Source organism: Onychomys torridus, chromosome 1, assembly GCF_903995425.1.
Source record: "Onychomys torridus chromosome 1, mOncTor1.1, whole genome shotgun sequence".
NCBI lineage: Eukaryota > Metazoa > Chordata > Mammalia > Rodentia > Cricetidae > Onychomys > Onychomys torridus.
This window is the reverse complement of record NC_050443.1, coordinates 135,148,606-135,168,864: the sequence shown is the minus strand read 5'-3', so window position 1 is coordinate 135,168,864 and position 20,259 is coordinate 135,148,606. Positions and strand designations below refer to the sequence as shown.

General features: G+C 38.6%; 1 protein-coding gene across 3 annotated transcripts in view; it reads left to right on the top strand.

Annotated features, from left to right (window-relative positions):
• Positions 1-20,259, top strand: part of Vps13a (vacuolar protein sorting 13 homolog A) — a 215,148-nt gene that overhangs the window by 127,305 nt on the left and 67,584 nt on the right. For all 3 annotated transcript variants that reach the window (XM_036206892.1, XM_036206900.1, XM_036206909.1), the window contains exons 46-50: positions 5,252-5,355; positions 10,704-10,986; positions 12,715-13,110; positions 13,524-13,628; positions 13,740-13,886. In XM_036206892.1, the coding sequence (XP_036062785.1) occupies positions 5,252-5,355; positions 10,704-10,986; positions 12,715-13,110; positions 13,524-13,628; positions 13,740-13,886 (1,035 nt within the window). The remainder of the gene's footprint in view (positions 1-5,251; positions 5,356-10,703; positions 10,987-12,714; positions 13,111-13,523; positions 13,629-13,739; positions 13,887-20,259) is intronic.

Sequence of the window (20,259 nt, the reverse complement as noted above, 5' to 3'; positions counted from 1 at the left end):
ATGCTGCTTCCTCCATGTCTGGCTGGTGACTTTGCCGACTTCTTTACAGAGTTCTCTCTGGCCAGAAGTCCTGCCTATACCTCCTGCTTAGCTATTGGCTATTCAGCTTTTTGTTATACCCATCACAGCAATACATTTTCACACAGTGTACAAATATCCCAGAACATGGTCCCCTTTTTGTCTAAATAAAAAAGAAAGGTTTTAACTCTAAAAAAGTAAAGTTATATACAGTAAGAACAATTATCACATAAGAATTACATTTACAATGTTCAGTCCCTTTGTTTTTGTTAAATTTGGAGAAATTGATCTGCAGTTGGAAGTTTTCCTGTGTCCTAGCTGGCCAGCAACCAGGACAAATCCCTCTTACCCGCAGACCCGCAGCCCATTTATAAAATAGTCATTCAGAGGCTTATAGTAATTTTAACTGCTCAGCCATTAGCTCAGGCTTATTGCTGATTAGCTCTTACATTTAAATTAACCCATAATTTTTATTTATGTTTAGCCACGTGGCTTGATACCTTTTCTCAATTCTGTCTTATATTCTTGCTTCCTCTGTGTCTGGCTGGCTACTCTCGACTCTGCTGTTCCTCTTCCCAGCATTCTCCTCTTCTGCTGGCCCTGGCTATACCTCCTGCCTGACTCTTGGCCAATCAATGTTTTATTTATCAACCAATCAGAGCAACACATACTCACATCATATAGAACGACATCTCACAACATTATTATATATCTTAATCTTGATGAGTCCAGAGTTTTATACCTAGACCATTTTCTATCATAACTTGTATTACCATCCAAAAAAATCTTTTTAGGCCTGAAAACATCTTTTTAGATAAACAACTTAAGATTTTGTTTTTCACCTTTAAAGTTAACATCTTTTATGTAATTTTTTTTTCCTGAATTTGAAAACAAAGAAAACTGTATAACTAGTCTTCAATCCTCATCAGAGCCCTAAGAAGGATAAAATATTACCTGAGTAAACAGGAAGTTCAGAGCAAACAACTTCCAAAACTATAGAAATGACAAAGACAGCTGGCTTCCTGGACAATCACCCAAGGTTTCTTTGCAATGTTGGGGCATCTATTATTTTTGGTCTACAGGCCTAGAATATTTGACAGACTTTACTGTGAAGCAAGAATTTTGAAGGACTGTCTACCTTGTCTTGGCAAAATTCAACAGTCACCTTCTTTTGTGTCCTGCTTGTCCAATTTTTACAGCATACTGTCAGCAGATGGGGCAAGGGAAGTTTCTTGCTCAGTGGCTAATTTTTGCCACAAAGAAAGCTAACTCCATATGGAGGTTCTTTGATGCCCATCATCTGAGGTAAATTGGTGCTGCCAGGATCATACGTTTCTCACAGTCATGAAATGCTTTATGTTATTAAACCATCTTAAATACCATATTCTGTAGATATCTGAAGTATAGATGTAACCTGCTTGTTAAATAAGAAACACAGAACCAATTGCAGAGTTAAAAACCACGAGGTCAGAGCAAGAGTGGAAAACCTTACCCTTCCCTGCTTCTGCTGTTCTTCCTCTCCGCAAGAGACCTACTTCTGTGTGTCCTATTTATAGACTTTCTGTTCTGTTTTCTCATTGGTTGTAAACCCAGCCACATGACCTCCTCGTCACTGCCTGTTTGTACAGACCTCCAGGTCTTCTATGGTTGGTATTGAGATTAAAGGTGTGTGTCTGCCATGCTGGCTGTGTCCTTGAACACACAGAAATCTACCTAGCTCTGCCTCCCAAATGCTGGGATTAAAGGCGTGCACCACTACCACCCAGCTTCTGCTCTGGTTTGCTCTGACCTCAAGGAAACTTTATTAACATACAAATAAAATCACATTTCAATACAAATAAAATATCACTATACTGAAGTGTTTGAAGACTATCTGTCTATGTAAAATATAGCTACGTTTGACCTTGAAAACACACCTAACATGGCCCCAAATTTGATTGTTAGGTAACTAACTACCGACCTATAGTTCTTAATTAACTTTAATAGTTTGTAATAACTTTCAAGGACTAGAATTTACATTACATTGTTAAATGAGCTGCATATTACATTATGTTAAGAGTAGAAACATATATGCAGTATAACAAAAATAACCTGTGGAAGGGAAGGCAGAAAGAATATAAGAAATGGAGAAAGGGACAAATATTGTGAAATGTCAGCCTCTGGACATGAACCTCACAACAACTATAGTTGCTTTGTTTTGCCAGTTTTGTGAAAAGTTTGCATGTGGTTATAATTTGTATTTACTTGCTTTCTAGGAACATTGAATATCTTTTTTTCTCTATTTTTTAGTAGTTAGCTTTTCTTTCTGTGGATTCCCTGTTTATTCTGTTTCCATTTTCATTGTGCTTGTAACTTTTATGATTTTCAAGAATTTTGTGTGTGCATTCTTCTAGACCTTTTGTTAATTGTGGTACTAACATTTTCTAGGCTGACATGCTTTATTTTGACATACTTGATTTGCTTCTTGTTTTTGAAACCATTCACAGATGTAATGTATGCAATGTATCTTAATCCTTTTGTACTCTACTCCTTCTGTCGTCCACTTGCCTCTGCCCCTTTCCCCAATAGATCCCCTGCTACTTAATGTCTTTGTTTGTTTATTTGTTTTAACGTACATTGACTCCAGTTAGTGAATAGAGAACCTGCCAGTATCTAACTACAACCTTTCAAAGAAAAATTTCCTATATGGGCCAGTAGCTTCTGACCTAGGGCTTAACGCTGAAATTTTAATAGTCTTAACCTTGTATAAGTAACTATAGTTTTGTGAGTTCATGTTCAGAGGCCAACAAGATTTCACAATACTCCTGTCTTCTTTCCTCCATTTCTTATATTCTTTCAGTCTTGCCTTCTAGTGTTCTCTGAACCTTGAAGGGATTGTGTGTGTGTGTGTGTGTGTGTGTGTGTGTGTGTGTGTGTGTGTGTGTGTATGTGTGTGTGTGTACATGCACACTTTCACTGGGTAGGTTCTTTGACAGTTTAATACATTTATAAAGTATATTTTGATTATCATAACTCCTGCCTATTGGTGAAATTATTAAGGCCACTCCACGTAGTTAAAAGGGCAACTACACCTACCCTCTCAATTTTCCCTTCCACCCCTGTTATACACTTTCTTCCATATAACTCCCTTTTTCACATTCATGCAATTTTTTTGTTGTTGCAAAGAAATCATTCTATTTGTTTAATTAAATTTGAATTTTATACATAGGAAATTAAATATGCCTGTATTTAATCATATCTATCTTACACCCTTTCTCCAAATGCTCCCTAAACACCTTCCCCTTATATCTCTTCCCCAGCTTTATGACTTTTTGTTGTTATTTTTTTAATAGCACACTGAGTCTAATTAATGGTGCCCTTAATGTTCATTTGTGAAGGGCCATCTACTGAAACATGGGCAGCCTACCAGGGACAACACTTGTAAAGAAAACTGACTTCCCCTTAACACAAACAATATTAGGTCCAGCCTGTATTGTTTGCTCCCAGGGTCCATGAAAGAGTCTACCAACCAGCTGAGGATTCTTATCTGAGGGATATTCAGTGAATCTAAGCACACTGAGTTCTTTAGTGCATTCCCTTTATTCTTCTATGGCGATTCTCTCTGCACAGTTTCTTGTCTGCTCTCTTCCTTCGCTCTTCTCGGTCCCCCCTGCTCTTCTCTCATCGTTCTACCTGGTTCTTTCTGTCTCCATCCTCATCTTTGTTCTTCTCCATCAATCCTCCCAGTGCTCTCAGAGAACCAGCATATACACCCACACAGCAATACTTTGGTAAAGCAACATGAGGCTTGAAGTTTTCAGAGTCGCAGAGAGAGGTGATAAGGACCCACACATAAAGCAATTAATTGTCAGCTTCCAATTACAACCCCAAAGGGGAGTGACTAAAGGGGAGTTCTCTGGTAGGGGCAACTAAAGGCTAAGATCAGTTAGGGAATTTATGTGCTCAAACTATAATCTAGAAATTGCTAGGTAAAATGTTAGGGGTCAATAAGTCACAAGAAAGTAAACTGCCTTTGGTGCCGCTTCCCCCACCCATCCCGGCTGCAGCTGCTTTCTGATCAGGAAGGGGACATATGCTAGGTGGTTAAGCAACCCATGTCAGAGCGTGTAGATTTGGTTAGTGAAAGCGCTTTCACCCAGAGTAATTGCTGAGGAGAAAATCTAGGAATAGCACCTGGCTGAGGAGGAATAAAAACTTAATTTGCACAAGGAAGAAGCTTGGCACCTATCACCTGCCTGGCCTTATAGGCAATCTCCTTGGGTCAGTGGGAAGTAACTCAGTAACTAGCAAATGGCTAAAACGTCATCCCAGGAATGTGAGCAGTAAATCTCTTAAGTTAGGGTCTTGTGTAAATAACCCGGGGTGAAGGTAAGGGGTTGAGGATTTAATTGTTAGTGGTTCTTTTCTCTGTGAGTGAGATGAGCTAATGATGATCTATGTGCAGTTTTGTCCTTGGAAAAAGGTATCTTTGCTGAAATACTTTTATCTGGAGAATGGCCCTGGCCAGATACATGTTAATGAACAATTAACATAGCTGGGGACAAGATTGAGATGCAATTGTGAGATTACATGTACACTAACATGGAGATGCATGGTAAATGGGGAGAATCATAGCTGTGACTGCACAAGAGACAGCCAGTTCATTTGAAAGGCAGTAATTCATAACGCCTTGTGTGATGGTTTCCTCTAAAAGAACCCTTAGTTCTGATAGGTTGACCTTCTGAACTCTAGTTGTCACCTGCTGTATACTCTCATGGATTTTCGCTACCAGCAGCTCTCAAAACTCCCTCCTTCAGCAGCCATCAGTGGCAAATAGCTCCCGGGCTTGGTGGTGCCTTATACACCCCTCCCTCTATGTGGAAAGTTGGCTGGCTTCAGTTTTTTTTCTATGAAATATAAGCCTGGATAATTTCATTTTGTTTTTAAAGATAAATAATTGTGTGTTTGTTTCTTCTAATTTTTATGACCAAGTTGAATGTTGCCTGGTAGAGTCTATGTTAAGATATATAGCCGGGCAGTGGTGGCACACACCTTTAATCCCAGCACTCAGGAGACAGTGGCAGGCGGATCTCTGTGAGTTCAAGGCCAGCCTGGTCTATAGAGCGAGGTCCAGGACAGGCGACAAAACTACACAGAGAAACCCTGTCTCAAAAAACAAAAACAAAAAGATATGTAAGTGGACATTTTAAAAATATATTTTCTTATATTAATATTAAATATTGTTTTTTCTCAGATTAAGAATCATTTTTCAATCCCAATTTCCATTTTTGAAGGGGATACTTTATTGGGAATTGCCTCACCTGAAAATGAATTCAACATACCACTATCATCTTACCGGTGAGTTGGTTTTTTTTTTTTTATCTTTTTAATTGTCCTAAACTATTTTAGAGAATTTTCAGTTCAGATTCTATATAGCTATTGTTTTTAAATTATCAAACTTTGATCAGCCTACCTGTTAAATATCTCATCTAGCCTAGATTTCAAGGTACCTAGATATCTTTTCAAAAATAAAAATCAATTCTTGTATTTTAAATACTGTGCATTTTTTATACTTTTACTAATTAATGTAGTTATTACATGTTTGCAGTCTTCCCATCATGACCATACTCACATGTTCAGGTGTTTTAAAATATCTAATGGAAGTTCATTTGGTTTCTGCATTTGTATAATACAAGTTTTAAAAATTGATTTAGAAAACACTATCTTTTGTGTATATCCTATTTGTTTATGGATAGAACTTAAAGTAAGAAATGGTTATCTTTCTCTTTAGAATTTGAGTATGTTGATTCTTAAATTTAATTTCTTTACCAAGTAGCAAATATTTTCTTAATGTATAAGACACTGTATGATGCCAAAATGAATTAGATTTGTTGTTGCTGTTGAAACACTGACAAATAAATACGTAAGATAGGAGACAGTTGTAAAGAATTACAAAAAGTATTAAAGTTACAGTGAAGTATGAAAACATAAAAAGAATGGCTGACTCTGGATTAAGGTACATGAAATGCAGTTAGATAGATGTATTAGTCAGGGCTCTCTACCTCCAATGAACTAACTCACTCTCTCTCTCTCTCTCTCTCTCTCTCTCTCTCTCTCTCTCTCTCTCTCTCATCATATGTGTGTGTGGGTGTGTATGTATGTGTATATATATGTATACACAATTGTTTTAATATATAATTTATAATATACATATAAATGTGATTTATTAGAATGACTTACATGCTGTGGTCCAGCTACTCCAACAACAGCAGTCTACCAATAAAAGGCCCAAAACTCCAGTAGTTGTTCAATTCACAAGGCTGGATGTCTCAGCTAATTTATAGTCTATGTTAGAATCCCAAAGAAGTAGGCTCTAATGCCAGTAAAGGAAAGGACTTACTAGTGAGAGGGAGAGAAAGCAGGCAAATAGAGAACAAGCTTTCTTCCATGTTCTTTATATAGGTTACCAGCAGAAGGTGTGGCCCATATTGAAGGTGGATCTTCACACCTCAAACATCTAGATTAAAGGTGGATCTTCCCACTTCAAATGACTAATTAATAATAATAATAAAAATCCTTCACAGATATGCCCAACTATTTGAGTTTTAGTTAAGTCCAGATGTAGTCAGTTGACAACCATGAATAGGCATCACAATAGTCTAGTGTGGAGATTAGGGGAAGAGGAACATTTTACCATGGAGAATTTGTGAGTAAAGATAAGGCAGCTTAAAATGATGAGGTTTTGTGTAGAGTAGTGGGAAATCCTTCTAGACAGTACATAGGCGAGCTGGAATTTGAAAGATCTGCACTTCTCAGTGAAGTACTTGCTCCTACTTTTATAAACTTTATTTAATAGTATTCAGTTTTTCTTTACTGCCTCTGAATATTTTATTTGTTTTTTATTTTGAACCTCTTCTATTTTCATTAGTTCTCTTCCTTTACATTGCATATTTCTCTAATTCAAGTCGTCAGAAATCAGCTTTCTTGCAAAATTTTCCCACTACCAAGCATTCCCTGTTCTGTGTGCTAAGAGCCTTCTGTATTTGAAGGCTTCAACCTATTGTTGTCATTTATTTGGTTGGTGGGTACCTAGTGCAGTGAAACAGTTGTTGTTGTTTTAACATTGCTTTCTCTCTAAGACTAAAAATATCATGCTCATTTTTGTATTTTCAGTTGTATCTTCTGATTATTATATAATAGGCCCTATATGTATTTTGATATCCAAGCATATTGTTTCATGCCTATAATTTCAACACTTAGAACTTGAGGCAAGAAGACTGCCATAAAAATGTGAGGCAACTCAGGGTGCACAGGGAGTTTCAAGCCAACCTGAACTACAGACTGAATCCCATTCTTATAGTAACAGAGCGTAATATAAACAAACCAATAAAATAAGTGAATGCTTTGACAAACTTCATGAGTCTGTTGGCCTTAATTTTAGGGGAGTTAATTTTTATGTAATACAAGAAATCAGAATGTAAAGTAGAATAAAGTTAAAGGTATAATATAGAAGTAATATAGACAAAATAAACTGTTTTGACATTAGTTTTTTTTTTTTGGGGGGGGTGTCAGAAGGCCATTGTCTAATACTACCTCTAACTCTAGAGCACTAGTAGCTGAAATTCACAAGAAAGGACAATAGGTGTGGAAGGTTCAGTGTCCAACTGAGTCAATTTACAGTACCATCACATGTAATATAGAAATATATAGAAAATATTTAAACTTTTAAGACTACATGTTAGGAAAGTAATTAGGGATAGGGATGGTTTTGACAGCTCTTCTATAAGAGATCATTAGGATCATACAAATAACAGATACATATAGAGGATTAGTTCAGAAGCAAAGTGCTTGCCTGAGAAGTGTGAGGTTCTATCCCAATACTGCAAAAATAGTTAGTTAAAAATTATATGCGTGTGTGTGTGTGTGTGTGTGTGTGTGTGTGTGTGTGTAGATAAAATTTCTTTTTTTAATTGTTTTACACAATTCTTTATTGACTCTAGAATTTCATATCATGTACCCCAACCCCACTCACCTCCCAATCCTTCCATATCCACCCCACACTGCTGCAGCATGCCCCACCCAAAGTTAATTAAAAACAAAACAAACAATAAACCCACCTCATGCCTCCCATCTTTCCAACACCTCTTCATCCTAGTGGCATTGGGAGATAGTGTGTCACTTAGCATATCTTTTTGTCTAATCAGCCTCACCCACAAAATGTTCATTGCATGGAGTCATTGGTCTGGTTTAGTGCCTCTAGCGTACCACCACCTCTGGGGCCTCCTTGAAACCCCTCTCAGATATTCCTCCCTGAGTCAGGGAGATCCTACAGCTGTTGTTCTTCAGCACCAGTCCCTTCACGTACTCCAGCAGGTCATAGATGGAGCAGATGTTAGGGTAGACCAGTAGGCCCACCAAACACCCAGGATGTAGGTCTCGGTGGTAGCTGAGCTGGTTGGTCCTGGCTACTGGGACTGCCTTCTCAGGCAAGAGGCAGAGCCAGCCATGCCATCAGGGCCAGTTCTTGCAAGCCTCTGGTGAAGGGTGGGGCCATCTTTCCTGAGTGCTGGGGGTAAAGGGTGAGGTCGGGGGGGTGGCTAGATAAGGGACGGGAGGTAGGGGGATGTCTAAGCCCTCCTGCAGTGTCCAGCAAGGGGTAGGACCAGCTGTCCCGGAGCCAGTGAGGGGCAGGGCTGGCTCAGTACAGTCCTCAGATTTGAACATGCATGTTGCTTTGACCCCCTGGGTAACAGGCACCATGGACATCAGCCCAGATCCTGGCTGCTATTTGGCCTTGGACCTAGACATGGCCCTCCCTGGTGGCAGCACAGCTCTCAGACACCAATATGGCCACAGGTTGTTGCCTAGACTCCAAGTATCCATGTGGCCATTGGTACCATGGGCCACAGACATCAAGACAGACCCTGGCTTTGTTAGGACCACAGACCCAGACATAGTCCTCAGATGCAGGCTTGGATGTCACCAGGTGGCAACAGAGGGTACTCAGATTGGTATGGCCCCCATGGCAGCAAGGCCCTTGGACACCAACATGGCCCCACGTGGTGGCCCAAACCCCCAGCATCAGCATTGCCTTCAATGATATCAGGAGCCATGGATGTCAGCATAGACCCTGACGAGGTAGGGCCACAAACCTAGACATGGTCCCGAAGAGCAGCCCTGGCCCAGATGACACCATGGTCCCAGTGGTAACATAGCCCTCAGATACCAACAAAGCCACAAGATGTGGCCTAGACCCCAGGCATCTGTGTCCTTAGGTGGCACCATGGGCCATAGACATCAGAGACCCCAACTGTGGTAGGACCATGGACCCAGACATGGTCCCCAGCAGCAGCCTGAGCTTGGATGTCACTATGGCTCCAGGTGGCAGCACAGGCCTCTCAGATTGACATGGGCCCTGCAGCAGAGTGGGCTTTAGACACCAATATGGCCCCAGCAGACCCCTGGCATCAGCTTGGCCTTCGATGGTATCAGGAGTCGGAGACATCAACTCAGACCCTGGCTAGCATAGCACCATGGACCCAGACATGGCCCTTAGCAGTAACCCTGGCCCGGTTGACACCATGACTCCAGGTGGTAGCAGTGGCCACTCTGAACAGCACGGCCCTGGTGGCAACATGGTCATAGATTGTGGCCTAGACCTCAAGCATCCATGTGACCTTTGGTGGCACCACAGGCCACAGACATCAATAAAGACCCCAGCTGTGGTAAAGACTACAGATCCAAATATGGTACTCAGCAGCAGCCCAGGCATGGATGTTACCATGGCCCCAGGTAGCAGGCTAGACTCCTGACATCAGCATTCCATTTGATGGGATCAGGAGCCACGACATCAACAAAGACCCTGGTCTCGTTAGTGCCACATACCCAAAATGGCCCTCAGCAGCAGCCCTGGACCAGTTAACACCATGGCCCCAGTGGCAACATAGTCCTTGGACACCAACATGGCCACAGGATGTGGTCTATGCATCCTTTGTCCTCACAGCCTGGGCTGTCTGAAGCATCCACATGCCCCCTGATGTCATGCAGCTCAGGCAGGCAAAAGACACCCATGGGGCATCCTGGGTTCTCATGGTCCGGCCTGCCTGAAATATCTACATGCCCATCTGGAGCCTTGTGGCTCAGGCAGGTGAAAGACAAAGATATTTCTTCTTGATTCTTGGATGTAGCGTATTTTTTTTTTTTAATTTACACATAGGGCTGAGAAGATAGATCTGTATGTAAAGTGCTAAGATTTGAATTCTCAGAAGTCATCTAAAAGCTGTATGTGGCAATATGCCTGTAATTACAACATTGGGGAAGCAGGAGAGGTGATTCTGGGGTTTGTGGACCAGCCAGTGTAGCCAAATCAAAGCTCCAAACTCAGTGAGAGCCCCTAGTCTTCCCATGCAAATGCATGTACCCTCACATACATGCACATACCACATAGAAAAATATTTTTTCAGAAATACTGAAATTTAAACATATATTGAAAGAATGTATATTAAAGTTTGTAAAAATAATCATGATCAAAATAAAACTTGGTGAGTTTCTGGAAAATTGGGGTACCTGTTTAGATTATGAAGCTCTGAAACATGAAAACCAGGACTCTTTATAGTAATATTGAAGGGATTCATTGTCTGAAGCAGTAGTCTTCTAACTTAAGGTTTTTAAAAATACTTTTAAATTATATTTAATGTTTTATGCAGATCATCCCTTTCTTTGAAGCCGGAAGATGAAGACTACCAGATGTGTGAAGGAATTGACTTTGAAGAAATCATAAAATATGATGGACAACTTCTAAAGAAGGAATGTAGATCTATACACCCTTCTAAAAAATCATTTGTTATTAATATTGTCCCAGAAAAAGATAATTTGACTTCTTTGTCAGTGTATTCAGAAGACGGCTGGGACTTACCATATGTCATGCACTTGTGGCCACCGATTCTCATTCGCAATCTTCTGCCCTACAGAATTGCTTATTACTTAGAGGTACTTGACAGTTTCGGAGTGTCTTCTTGTCTTTGTAGCTTGATTTATTTAAAGTTATAAACAATATTTTTTGAAGCTGTAACCAAGATTATATCATTACTTAAAAATAATGTATTTACCAAAATGAAAAATTTAGTAATATGCTTAAAAATATAATATACGAACTTAAATAAAGCCTCACAACCTGAGTTGAATCTCCACAACTCATAACTCCCACAAGTTGTTTTCTGACCTCCATAACAGGCCTTAGCATTCTCTCACACATACAGTGAATAAACGAAGTAAATAATTTTTCAGAAAATAGTTAAAATATTTTTCATTAATTTATCTTAGAAATCTACTGAGCTGTATATAATTATGTGCAAATAGTATGTGATTTGAACAACTGTCTATTGGCTTATACAATAAATGACATATAGCCACCATCTGAAGATACCATTTATTTTATAACTCTTTCTCTTCATATATATTTCATGTATTGTAGGTTTAAATGATGGGTAATGAATTATGAAGCAGGCTTGGGCATTGGTATTGAAATAACATTCAAGTATAATACCTACACAATTAAAGTTTGTTATGTTAGGTATTCTTTTAATACAAATTCTCTGAAAATTTTATTTCCTATAAAGATGCTTTTTTAGTAAGTACTCAATTTTACATTAAGTAAGGGTTTCCTCTTTTCTAAGTTTTTTTGTAAATATTTTTATATCAATGCTTATCAAATATAAATCAGTTCTTCACTGTAATCTATTCTTTGTAGGTTTATTTAACTTTGTGAATTGCAATATGTTTATGGTTTTGTGATATGTTTTTAAGTAGGAGGAATTAACTTATCTGTGGTTACGTTTTTACATTTGACAAATTACCATAATAAGTAGTGAGTACTTGGCCATCATGACTTGAAAGTGTATCCTAGCTCTACAACTTATTAACTTATGTTTTTAGGTAGATTGAGCATTGTTGTATTTTACTAAATGGAAATAGTGATAACTTATATGGTTAAGTCATGGGAAAAATCAAAATAGTCAAGTATATAAAGAATTTAGAACTGTCCCTCACAGGGACGTGGTTGCCATTTATTAGCCACTTTAGCATAGCACCAACAACACTACCATCGTTGTTTTGTAGAATAGTCTGTTCCACATACAAGTTTACCAATTGATATTATTTAAAACTTAAGAAATTCTGTTATAACAGTAGGAAAGAGCTGGAAAAAGACACTAGAAAAGTCATAGAAATAAGAACTAAGGTAATGAAGGTATGAGTGGGAAAAATTAATGATCTTTTTGAGATATAATAAGCAACATGAACTGGTAATGGATAAAAGGATTGTATTTTTAAAAAAATGACAGACAGTGTGTATTGCTTTTTTGGATTGTAACAGCTTTCTTGTATATTTTTGTTACTTTTAGTTTTCAAAACTACAATAACTAATAGATAAGTTAGGGCTTCTTTTAGTTTTACTGATTATGGCATTACAGTTACAACTTGCTGTGAAGTTTCTCATGTCATTTCATGTAAGCCTTTTGTAGCAGTTTGTGTAGACCATTTTAATAAGGAAAATTACCCAAATGTAGATCAAGCGCTAGGGCAGAGTTACAACTTGAAGAACACTGATGACTTGTTCTGATAGTTACTTCAAAAGAGTTTTGTGTAGGGTGTGGAAGGAATAAGTGTATTTTTCAGAAGCATGTTTGAGTTTGTTTTTGTTTTTGCTTCTTATTCCAGGGCATTGAAAACACAGTTTTTACTCTAAGTGAAGGACATTCATCACAGATTTATAATGTTCAAATGGACAAAGCCAAGCTATACGTAAAATTGCTTGACTATCTTAATCATGATTGGAAAAGTGAATTTCAAATAAAATCTAATCAACAGGACATCAATTTTATCAACTTTACGTGTCTCACAGAAATGGAAAAGACTGATTTGGATATTGCAATCCATATGACTTACAATACTGGTCAGACAATTGTGGCATTTCATAGTCCATATTGGATGGTCAATAAAACTGATCGAATGTTACAATACAAAGCAGATGGAATTCACCGAAAACATCCACCTAATTATAAAAAGCCAGTTCTCTTTTCTTTTCAGCCAAATCACTTTTTTAACAATAATAAGGTATGTGTCGTTTTTTTCTAACTTTTGCTTTTTAGATAATATTCTGTTTCAGGTTTTAGAGCTCTGAACAATAAAATACGAAGTTTAGATAGAAATAGCATTTGTATATATTTGAGGTTTAAAAGGTTAGCATAGCTGGGTATAGTAGCATGTACCAGCATTTGGGAGGCAGGAGAATGTTGATTTTTGAGGCCTGCATATGTACATAGTAAGTTACATCCAACCTGAGCTACACAAGAAATCCTGTCTTAGAAACATCTAACCAAAACAGTACACTAAACATTTAATGTTAAGAAAGATTTACTATTATCAATATAAGGGTTTTTGCCAAACATGCAAGGCTTTAAGTTTGACCTTCCACACCATAAAGAGATGGTATCTAAATTACAATTTATCTCAAATTCTTCTCCTAGGTTCAGCTTATGGTAACTGATAGTGAGCTCTCTGATCAGTTTTCAATTGATACTGTTGGTAGTCATGGAGCCATTAAATGCAAAGGCCTGAAAATGGAATACCAAGTGAGTTTCTTCTGTGCTAAAGAAACTTTCATTTAAAATATATTTGTTGGATGCTTAAATTTTATCAGTGTACAATAGTAATAGTTTTCAAACCATCTTAATTTTTTTTAGGTTGGTGTCACTATAAACCTCAGCAGTTTTAACATTACCAGAATTGTGATATTTACTCCTTTTTATATGATTAAAAACAAAAGCAAATACCGTATATCAGTGGCAGAAGAAGGAAGTGATAAATGGTTCTCTCTTGACTTAGAGCAGGTATGTAAATGAATTTCCTAATGTATTTTGTACTTCTGTGTTCAGTGTACATGATAGACTATATGAAAATACCACAGTGAAACCTGATTTGTAATGTGAATATATGCTAACTAAAATGTACTTTCAGTTGTGTTTTATTTTTGATATTACAGTCTTTAAATTCTCGTGCACTGTTTTAATTCCCTCGCACCCTAGTTTTGTTACCATTCCATGAAACATTATTGACTGTTTATTCTAGGTTTTATTTAATTATTAAAAACTGGACCCTTGCTCCCTAGGATTGACTAGCTTAATCAGGGTGATAGACACTGCCACTTCTAACAAGTTTGGTTCAATAACTGCATTCAAAATTTGGAAACAACAGCACTAGACTAGATATCATTAAAGAGCAGGAAATTATTTATTTTCCTCGCAAAGCTGTTAGGAATGCCTTTATGCTAAGTTAAGTCAAGCTTGCTTCTTGAAAGAAAGTAAGAGTCACTTAGAGTAAAATTGGGGTTTTATGTCAGGCAGCTAGACAGGGTTTCTAAACGATAGACTGAGGTTGATATATTATCTAGTTTTGAAAAATTATTATACTAAAATGGTAAGATTTTAGAAATATATTTGCTCTTCTATTCATGATTTTTTTTCCTGTACATAAAATCAATCCTGGGCTTATTCTTGAAGTCATTTTGAGGTAAATGAAATCAGTTTTTTTGTCAAGTTGTGGGTTTTTTGTTTTTTTGGGGTTTTTTGGGGGGGGTTATTGTTTTTTTTTTTATTTCACTTACATACCAATCACAGTTCCTCCTCCCTCCCTTTCTCCCACTCCCCACCTCCCCTCATCCCACCCTGCTATCCACTCCTCAGGATAAGGTCTCCCTTGGGGAGTCAACGAAGTCTGGCATACTAAGTTGAGGCAGGACCAAGCCCCCTACCCCCATGTCAAGGCTGAGCAAGGTGTCCCAGCCTAGGGAATGTATTTAGAAAAGCATTTCATGCACCCAGGATAAGTCCTGGTCCCACTGCCAGGGGTTCCCCAAACTGATCTAGCTACAAACTGTCACCCATATTCAGAGTGCCTAGTTCAGTCCCTTGCATGTTCTCCAGCTGACAGGCCAGAATCCATGAGCTCCCACCATCTTGGGTCAGCTGTCTCTGTTTTTCCCATCATGATCTTAATCTCACTTGCTCCAAAAGAAGGACCTTAAGAGGGATACACATGGAGGGCCCCAGGAAGAGAAAATAGTTAGGATCTCCTGGGTAAACTGGGAGTGAGGGTAGAAGGGACGGGGTGGGGGATGGGAAAAGGAGGGACTGAGAAGGAGGGAGGGAAGGAGAAGGAGAGCAATGAAAGAGATCTTGGTAGAGGAAACCATTAGGGGTTAGGGAGAAACCTGGTGCTAGTGAAATCCCTAGGAATCCACAAGGATGACACCAGCTAAGACTCTTAGCAGTAACTGAGAGGATGCCTGAACTTACCGTCTCCTATAATTAGATTAGTGACTACCCTAATTGTCATCATAAAACCTTCATCCCGTAACTGATAGAAGCAGATTCAGTGATCCACAACCAAGCACTGGGTTGAACTCCTAGACTTCAGTTGAAGAAAGGGTTTGGGTTGTTGTTGTTGTTATGTAATGTCATGTCTTTCCCACCAATATCCTTGGTTCTGTTTTCTTGAAAATTGTGCTATGATTTTGTCATGTTTTTGGAAGTGACTGGTCTTTCTCTTACTGCATTTTTTTCTCTTATTAATTGATATCATATCACTGTGTCTGTATATGAGTTACTGGTTATTTTTCTAGAGGTACTTATGCACCTGTGGGTTACTACTACTTCCTGTAAAACTTGAAACCAATATCTCTTTAAAATTTAATTCTGCTTCATTCTAAGGTCTGCCGAGTTAAGCTTTTATGTTGTCTAAAGTCTTTTCTTTTGTTGGCCCTTGAAATAGGCTTCTCAGCAATGTGGTTATCTAGGGAGTGAGCATGAGTGCCAGAATATAAACAGACTCTAATGGAGTGAGTTTTTGACATGTTTGAGAGATAGTAAAAAAGGCCAATATTACTAGGGAAGGAAAAATTAGAAGACAAAGCCATAATGGGAATAAGAGGTAATTATGCAGATTTTTGTAGCCATCGCAAATATTTTACCTTAAAATAAAATGGGGATCTGTTAAAAAGGTTTGATCAGTGATAAAACATGATAGAATTTTCTGGCAGTATACTGTGAAAAGCCAGGATTAACAACAACAACAACAAAAAAAAATCGATTAAAAAAATTTAGAGCCAGGAGTTGTGGTTGACCCCTTTAATCCCAGCATTTAGGAGTCAGTGGCAGGTTGCTGTGATTGGAGTCCAGCCTGTTCTACAAAGTACGTTCCAGGATAGCAAGGACTAAGTGGGGAGACCCTGTCTTGAAACGCAAAAACAAAAAAGATTTTGATCATTGATTAAGCATAGTAGATTTTCAGTAAATATTTGTTGACTTAACAAGTTCTCAGTAAGTCTGTTTGTACGTTTTTGGTAGTCAGATTTCTCTGTCCCTCCTTCCAGGTCCCAAATCATGATGCAGAGACTTCTTACCAATTATGAAAGCTCGGCTAATAGCTTCAGCTTGTTTCTAACTGGTTCCTATAACTTAAATTAACCCGTATCTTTTTTATGTTCTTTCATGTGGCTTAATTACTTTTACTTTGTAAAGCCTATGCTGCTTGCTCTGAGTCCTTAAGTGTTTTCTTGGTGTCTCCACCTTCTTTTTCCCAGCGTTCTCTCTGCCCCAAGTGCCTAGCTATTGTTTAGCTTTTTATTAAACCAATCCCAGTGACATGTCTTCACACAATGTAAAGTGTTAATCCACAACATTTTCCCCTTTTTGACTAAAAAGGAAAGGCTTTAACTCTAATACAGTATAACTCTATACAATAAGAACAATTATCAAGTAAGAATTACATCCATAATGTCTAGTCCATTAGTATTTGGCAAATTTAGAGAAAGCATTTCATTACCTAGCTTCTCTTGATGAGTCTAAAGTTTTATACCCAATTTACCTTCTATCATGGCTAAGGAAAACTATAATTATCTAGTCTTGAACTCCATCAAAGACAGAAGGATATAATATTACCTGAGTAAACAGGAAGTGTAGTGCAAGCCACTTCCAAAACTATAGAAATGACTGAAATAGCTAGCTGCTTGGCCAGTCACCCAAGGTTCTTCACTAATGGTGGGGCATCCAATCTTGGGCCTATAGGCATAGAATATCTGGCAGATTCTTCTATGAAGCTGGAATTTTGAAGGATTGTCCCATCTTGTTTTGGCAAAATTTTGATAGTCACTTTCTTGTGTGTTCTACATGTATGTACAGCATACTGTCAACAGTCGAGGCAACAACAGTTCTTTGTCCAGTGGCTAACCTTGCTATAATGAAAGAAACTCCATATGGAGTTTCTTCAGTTCCCAATGTCTTCTATGAAGTAAATTTGTGCTGTCAGGAGCAAACATGTCTCATTGTCATGAAAAGCCTTATGTTATTAAACCATCGTAAATGCCATATTCTGTAGGTCTCTGAGTGAAGACTACCTGTCTATCTAAAATATATGTTTGACCTTGAAAACATACCTAACCTGACTACAAGTTTGAATGTAATAGGTGATTAACTATTAACCTTCATTTCTTTATTGTCCTAAGTAATTTGTAATAATAACTTTCAAGAACTAAAAATTTACATTACATTGTTAAATGAGCTGCATAGGTACAATACCTTAAGAGTAGAAACATATCAGTATAACAAAAATAACCTTAAATTTGTATCAATGTACAAAAATCCATACCAAATAAACTATTTTATTTATTTATTTATTCTTTTTTTCAAATAAATAATTTTTTTCTTTATTATGTGCTTTAAATTTTAGACATCAGCCATGGGTTCCCCTGTCCTCCCCCCTCCCGCCCTCCGCCCCACTTTCCCCCAGGCCCTCCCCTCCATTCCCATGTTCTCCAGGATCAAGGCACCCCTGGGGATTCATTTAAACGTGGTAGATTCAGTACATGCAGGTCCTGTCACCTCCTTCCAGACTGAGCAAAGTGTCCCTGTGTAAGCCCAAGGTTTCAAACAGCCAGCTCATGCACTAAGGACAGATCCTGGTCCCACAGACTGGATGCCTCCCAAACAGATCAAGCTATTCAATGGTCTCACTTATCCAGAGGGCCTGATCCAGCTGGGGGCTCCACAGCCTTTGCTTCATAATTTGTGTGCTTCCATTCGTTTGGCTATTTGTCCCTGTGATTTTGCAATCTTGGATTCAACAATTCACGCTCTTGCAGACCCTCCTCTTTCTTGACAGTTGGACACCTGGAGCTCCACCTGGGGCCTGGCTGAGGATCTCTGCATCCACTTCCATCAGTTATTGGATGAGAGTTCCAAGACGACTATTAGGGTGTTTGGCCATCTGATCACCAGACTAGGTCAGATCAGGCTTTCTCTCGACCATTGCCAGGAGACTACAGAGGATATATCATTGTGGATTTCTGGGGACCTCTTGAGTACTCTGCCTATTCCTGGTCTCATGTGGTCTTCATTTATCCTGGTCTGTTATTCCTTGTTATCCCTTTCTGTTCTTGATCCAGCTGGGATCTCCTGATCCCCTAAGCTTTCTTTCCCTCAATTCTTGCCCTTCATTACTCCCATTGTCATCCAGGTTGTTCATGTAGATCTCATCCATTTCTCTGTCATTGGGTGATCCTTGGGTCTTTCCTAGGGTCCTGTTTTCTAGGTAGCCCCCCTGGAGTTATGTAGCAGTCTAGTCATTTTTGTTTTACATCTAGTATCCTCCTATGAGTGAGTACATACCATGTTTGTCCTTCTGAGTCTGGGTTACCTCACTCAGGATGATTTTTTTCTAGATCCATCCATTGGCCTGCAAACCTCACGATGTCATTGTTTTTCTCTGCTGAGTAGTACTCCATTGTGTATATGTACCATATTTTCTTTATCCATTCTTCAGTTGAAGGGCATCTAGGTTGTTTCCAGGTTCTGGCTATTACAAACAATGCTAATATGAACATAGCTGAGCAAATGCCCTTGTGGTATGATTGAGCATTCCTTGGGTATATGCCCAAGAGTGCTACAGCTGGGTGTTGGGGGAGACGGATTCCCAATTTTCTAAGGAAGCGCCATATTGATTTCCAAAGTGTCTGTACAAGCTTGCATTCCCACCAGCAGTGGAAGAGAGTTCCCCTTGCTCTACATCCTCTCCAGCATAAGCTGTCTTCTGTGCTTTTGATCTTAGCCATTCTGACAGGTGTAAGGTGGTATCTCAGAGTCATTTTGATTTGCATTTCCCAGATAATTAGGGATGTTGAGCAATTCCTTAAATGTCTTTCAGTCATTTGAACTTCCTCTGTTGAGAATTCTCTGTTTAGTTCTATATCTCATTTCTTATTTGGACTGTTAGGCATTTTGATGTCTAATTTCTTGAGTTCTTTATTCTGGATATCAGCCCTCTGTCAGATGTGGGCTTGGTGAAGACCTTTTCCCATTCTGTAGGCTGACCCTTTGTCTTGTTGACCGTGTCCTTTGCTCTACAAAAGCTTCTCAGTTTCAACAGGTCCCATTGATTGATTGTTTCTCTCAGTGTCTGTGCTACTGGTGTTATATTTAGAAAGTGATCCCCAGTGCCAATGCATTCAAGAGTACTTCCTACTTTCTCTGCTATCAAGTTCAGAGTAGCTGGATTTATGTTGAGGTCTTTGATCCACTTGGATTTAAGTTTTGTGCACGGTGACAGATATGGATCTATTTGCAGCCTTCTACACATTGACATCCAGTGTTGCCAACACCATTTGTTGAAGAAGCTTTCTTTTTTCCATTGTACATTTTTGGCTTCTTTGTCAAAAATTATATGTTCATAGGTGTGTGGGTTAATGTCAGGGTCTTCAATTCGATTCCATTGGTCCACATGTTGGTTTTTATGCCAGTACCAAGCTGTTTTTATTACAGTAGCTCTCTAGTAGAGCTTGAGGTCGGGGATTGTGATGCCTCCAGAGGCTGTTTTATTGTACAGGATTCTTTTGGCTATCCTGGGTTTTTTATTTTTCCATATGAAGTTTAGTATTTTTCTTTCTAGATCTGTGAAGAATTGTGTTGGTAATTTGATGGGAATTGTGTTGAATCTGTAGATTGCTTTTGGTAAGATTGCCATTTTTACTATGTTAAACCTGCCTATCCATGAGCATGGGAGATCTTTCCATTTTCTGACATCTTCAATTTCTTTTTTCAGGGACTTAAAGTTCTTGTCACATAGGTCCTTCACATGCTTAGTTAAAGTAACCCCAAGGTATTTTATAACATTTGTGGCTATTGTAAAGGGTGATGTATCTCTGATTTCCTT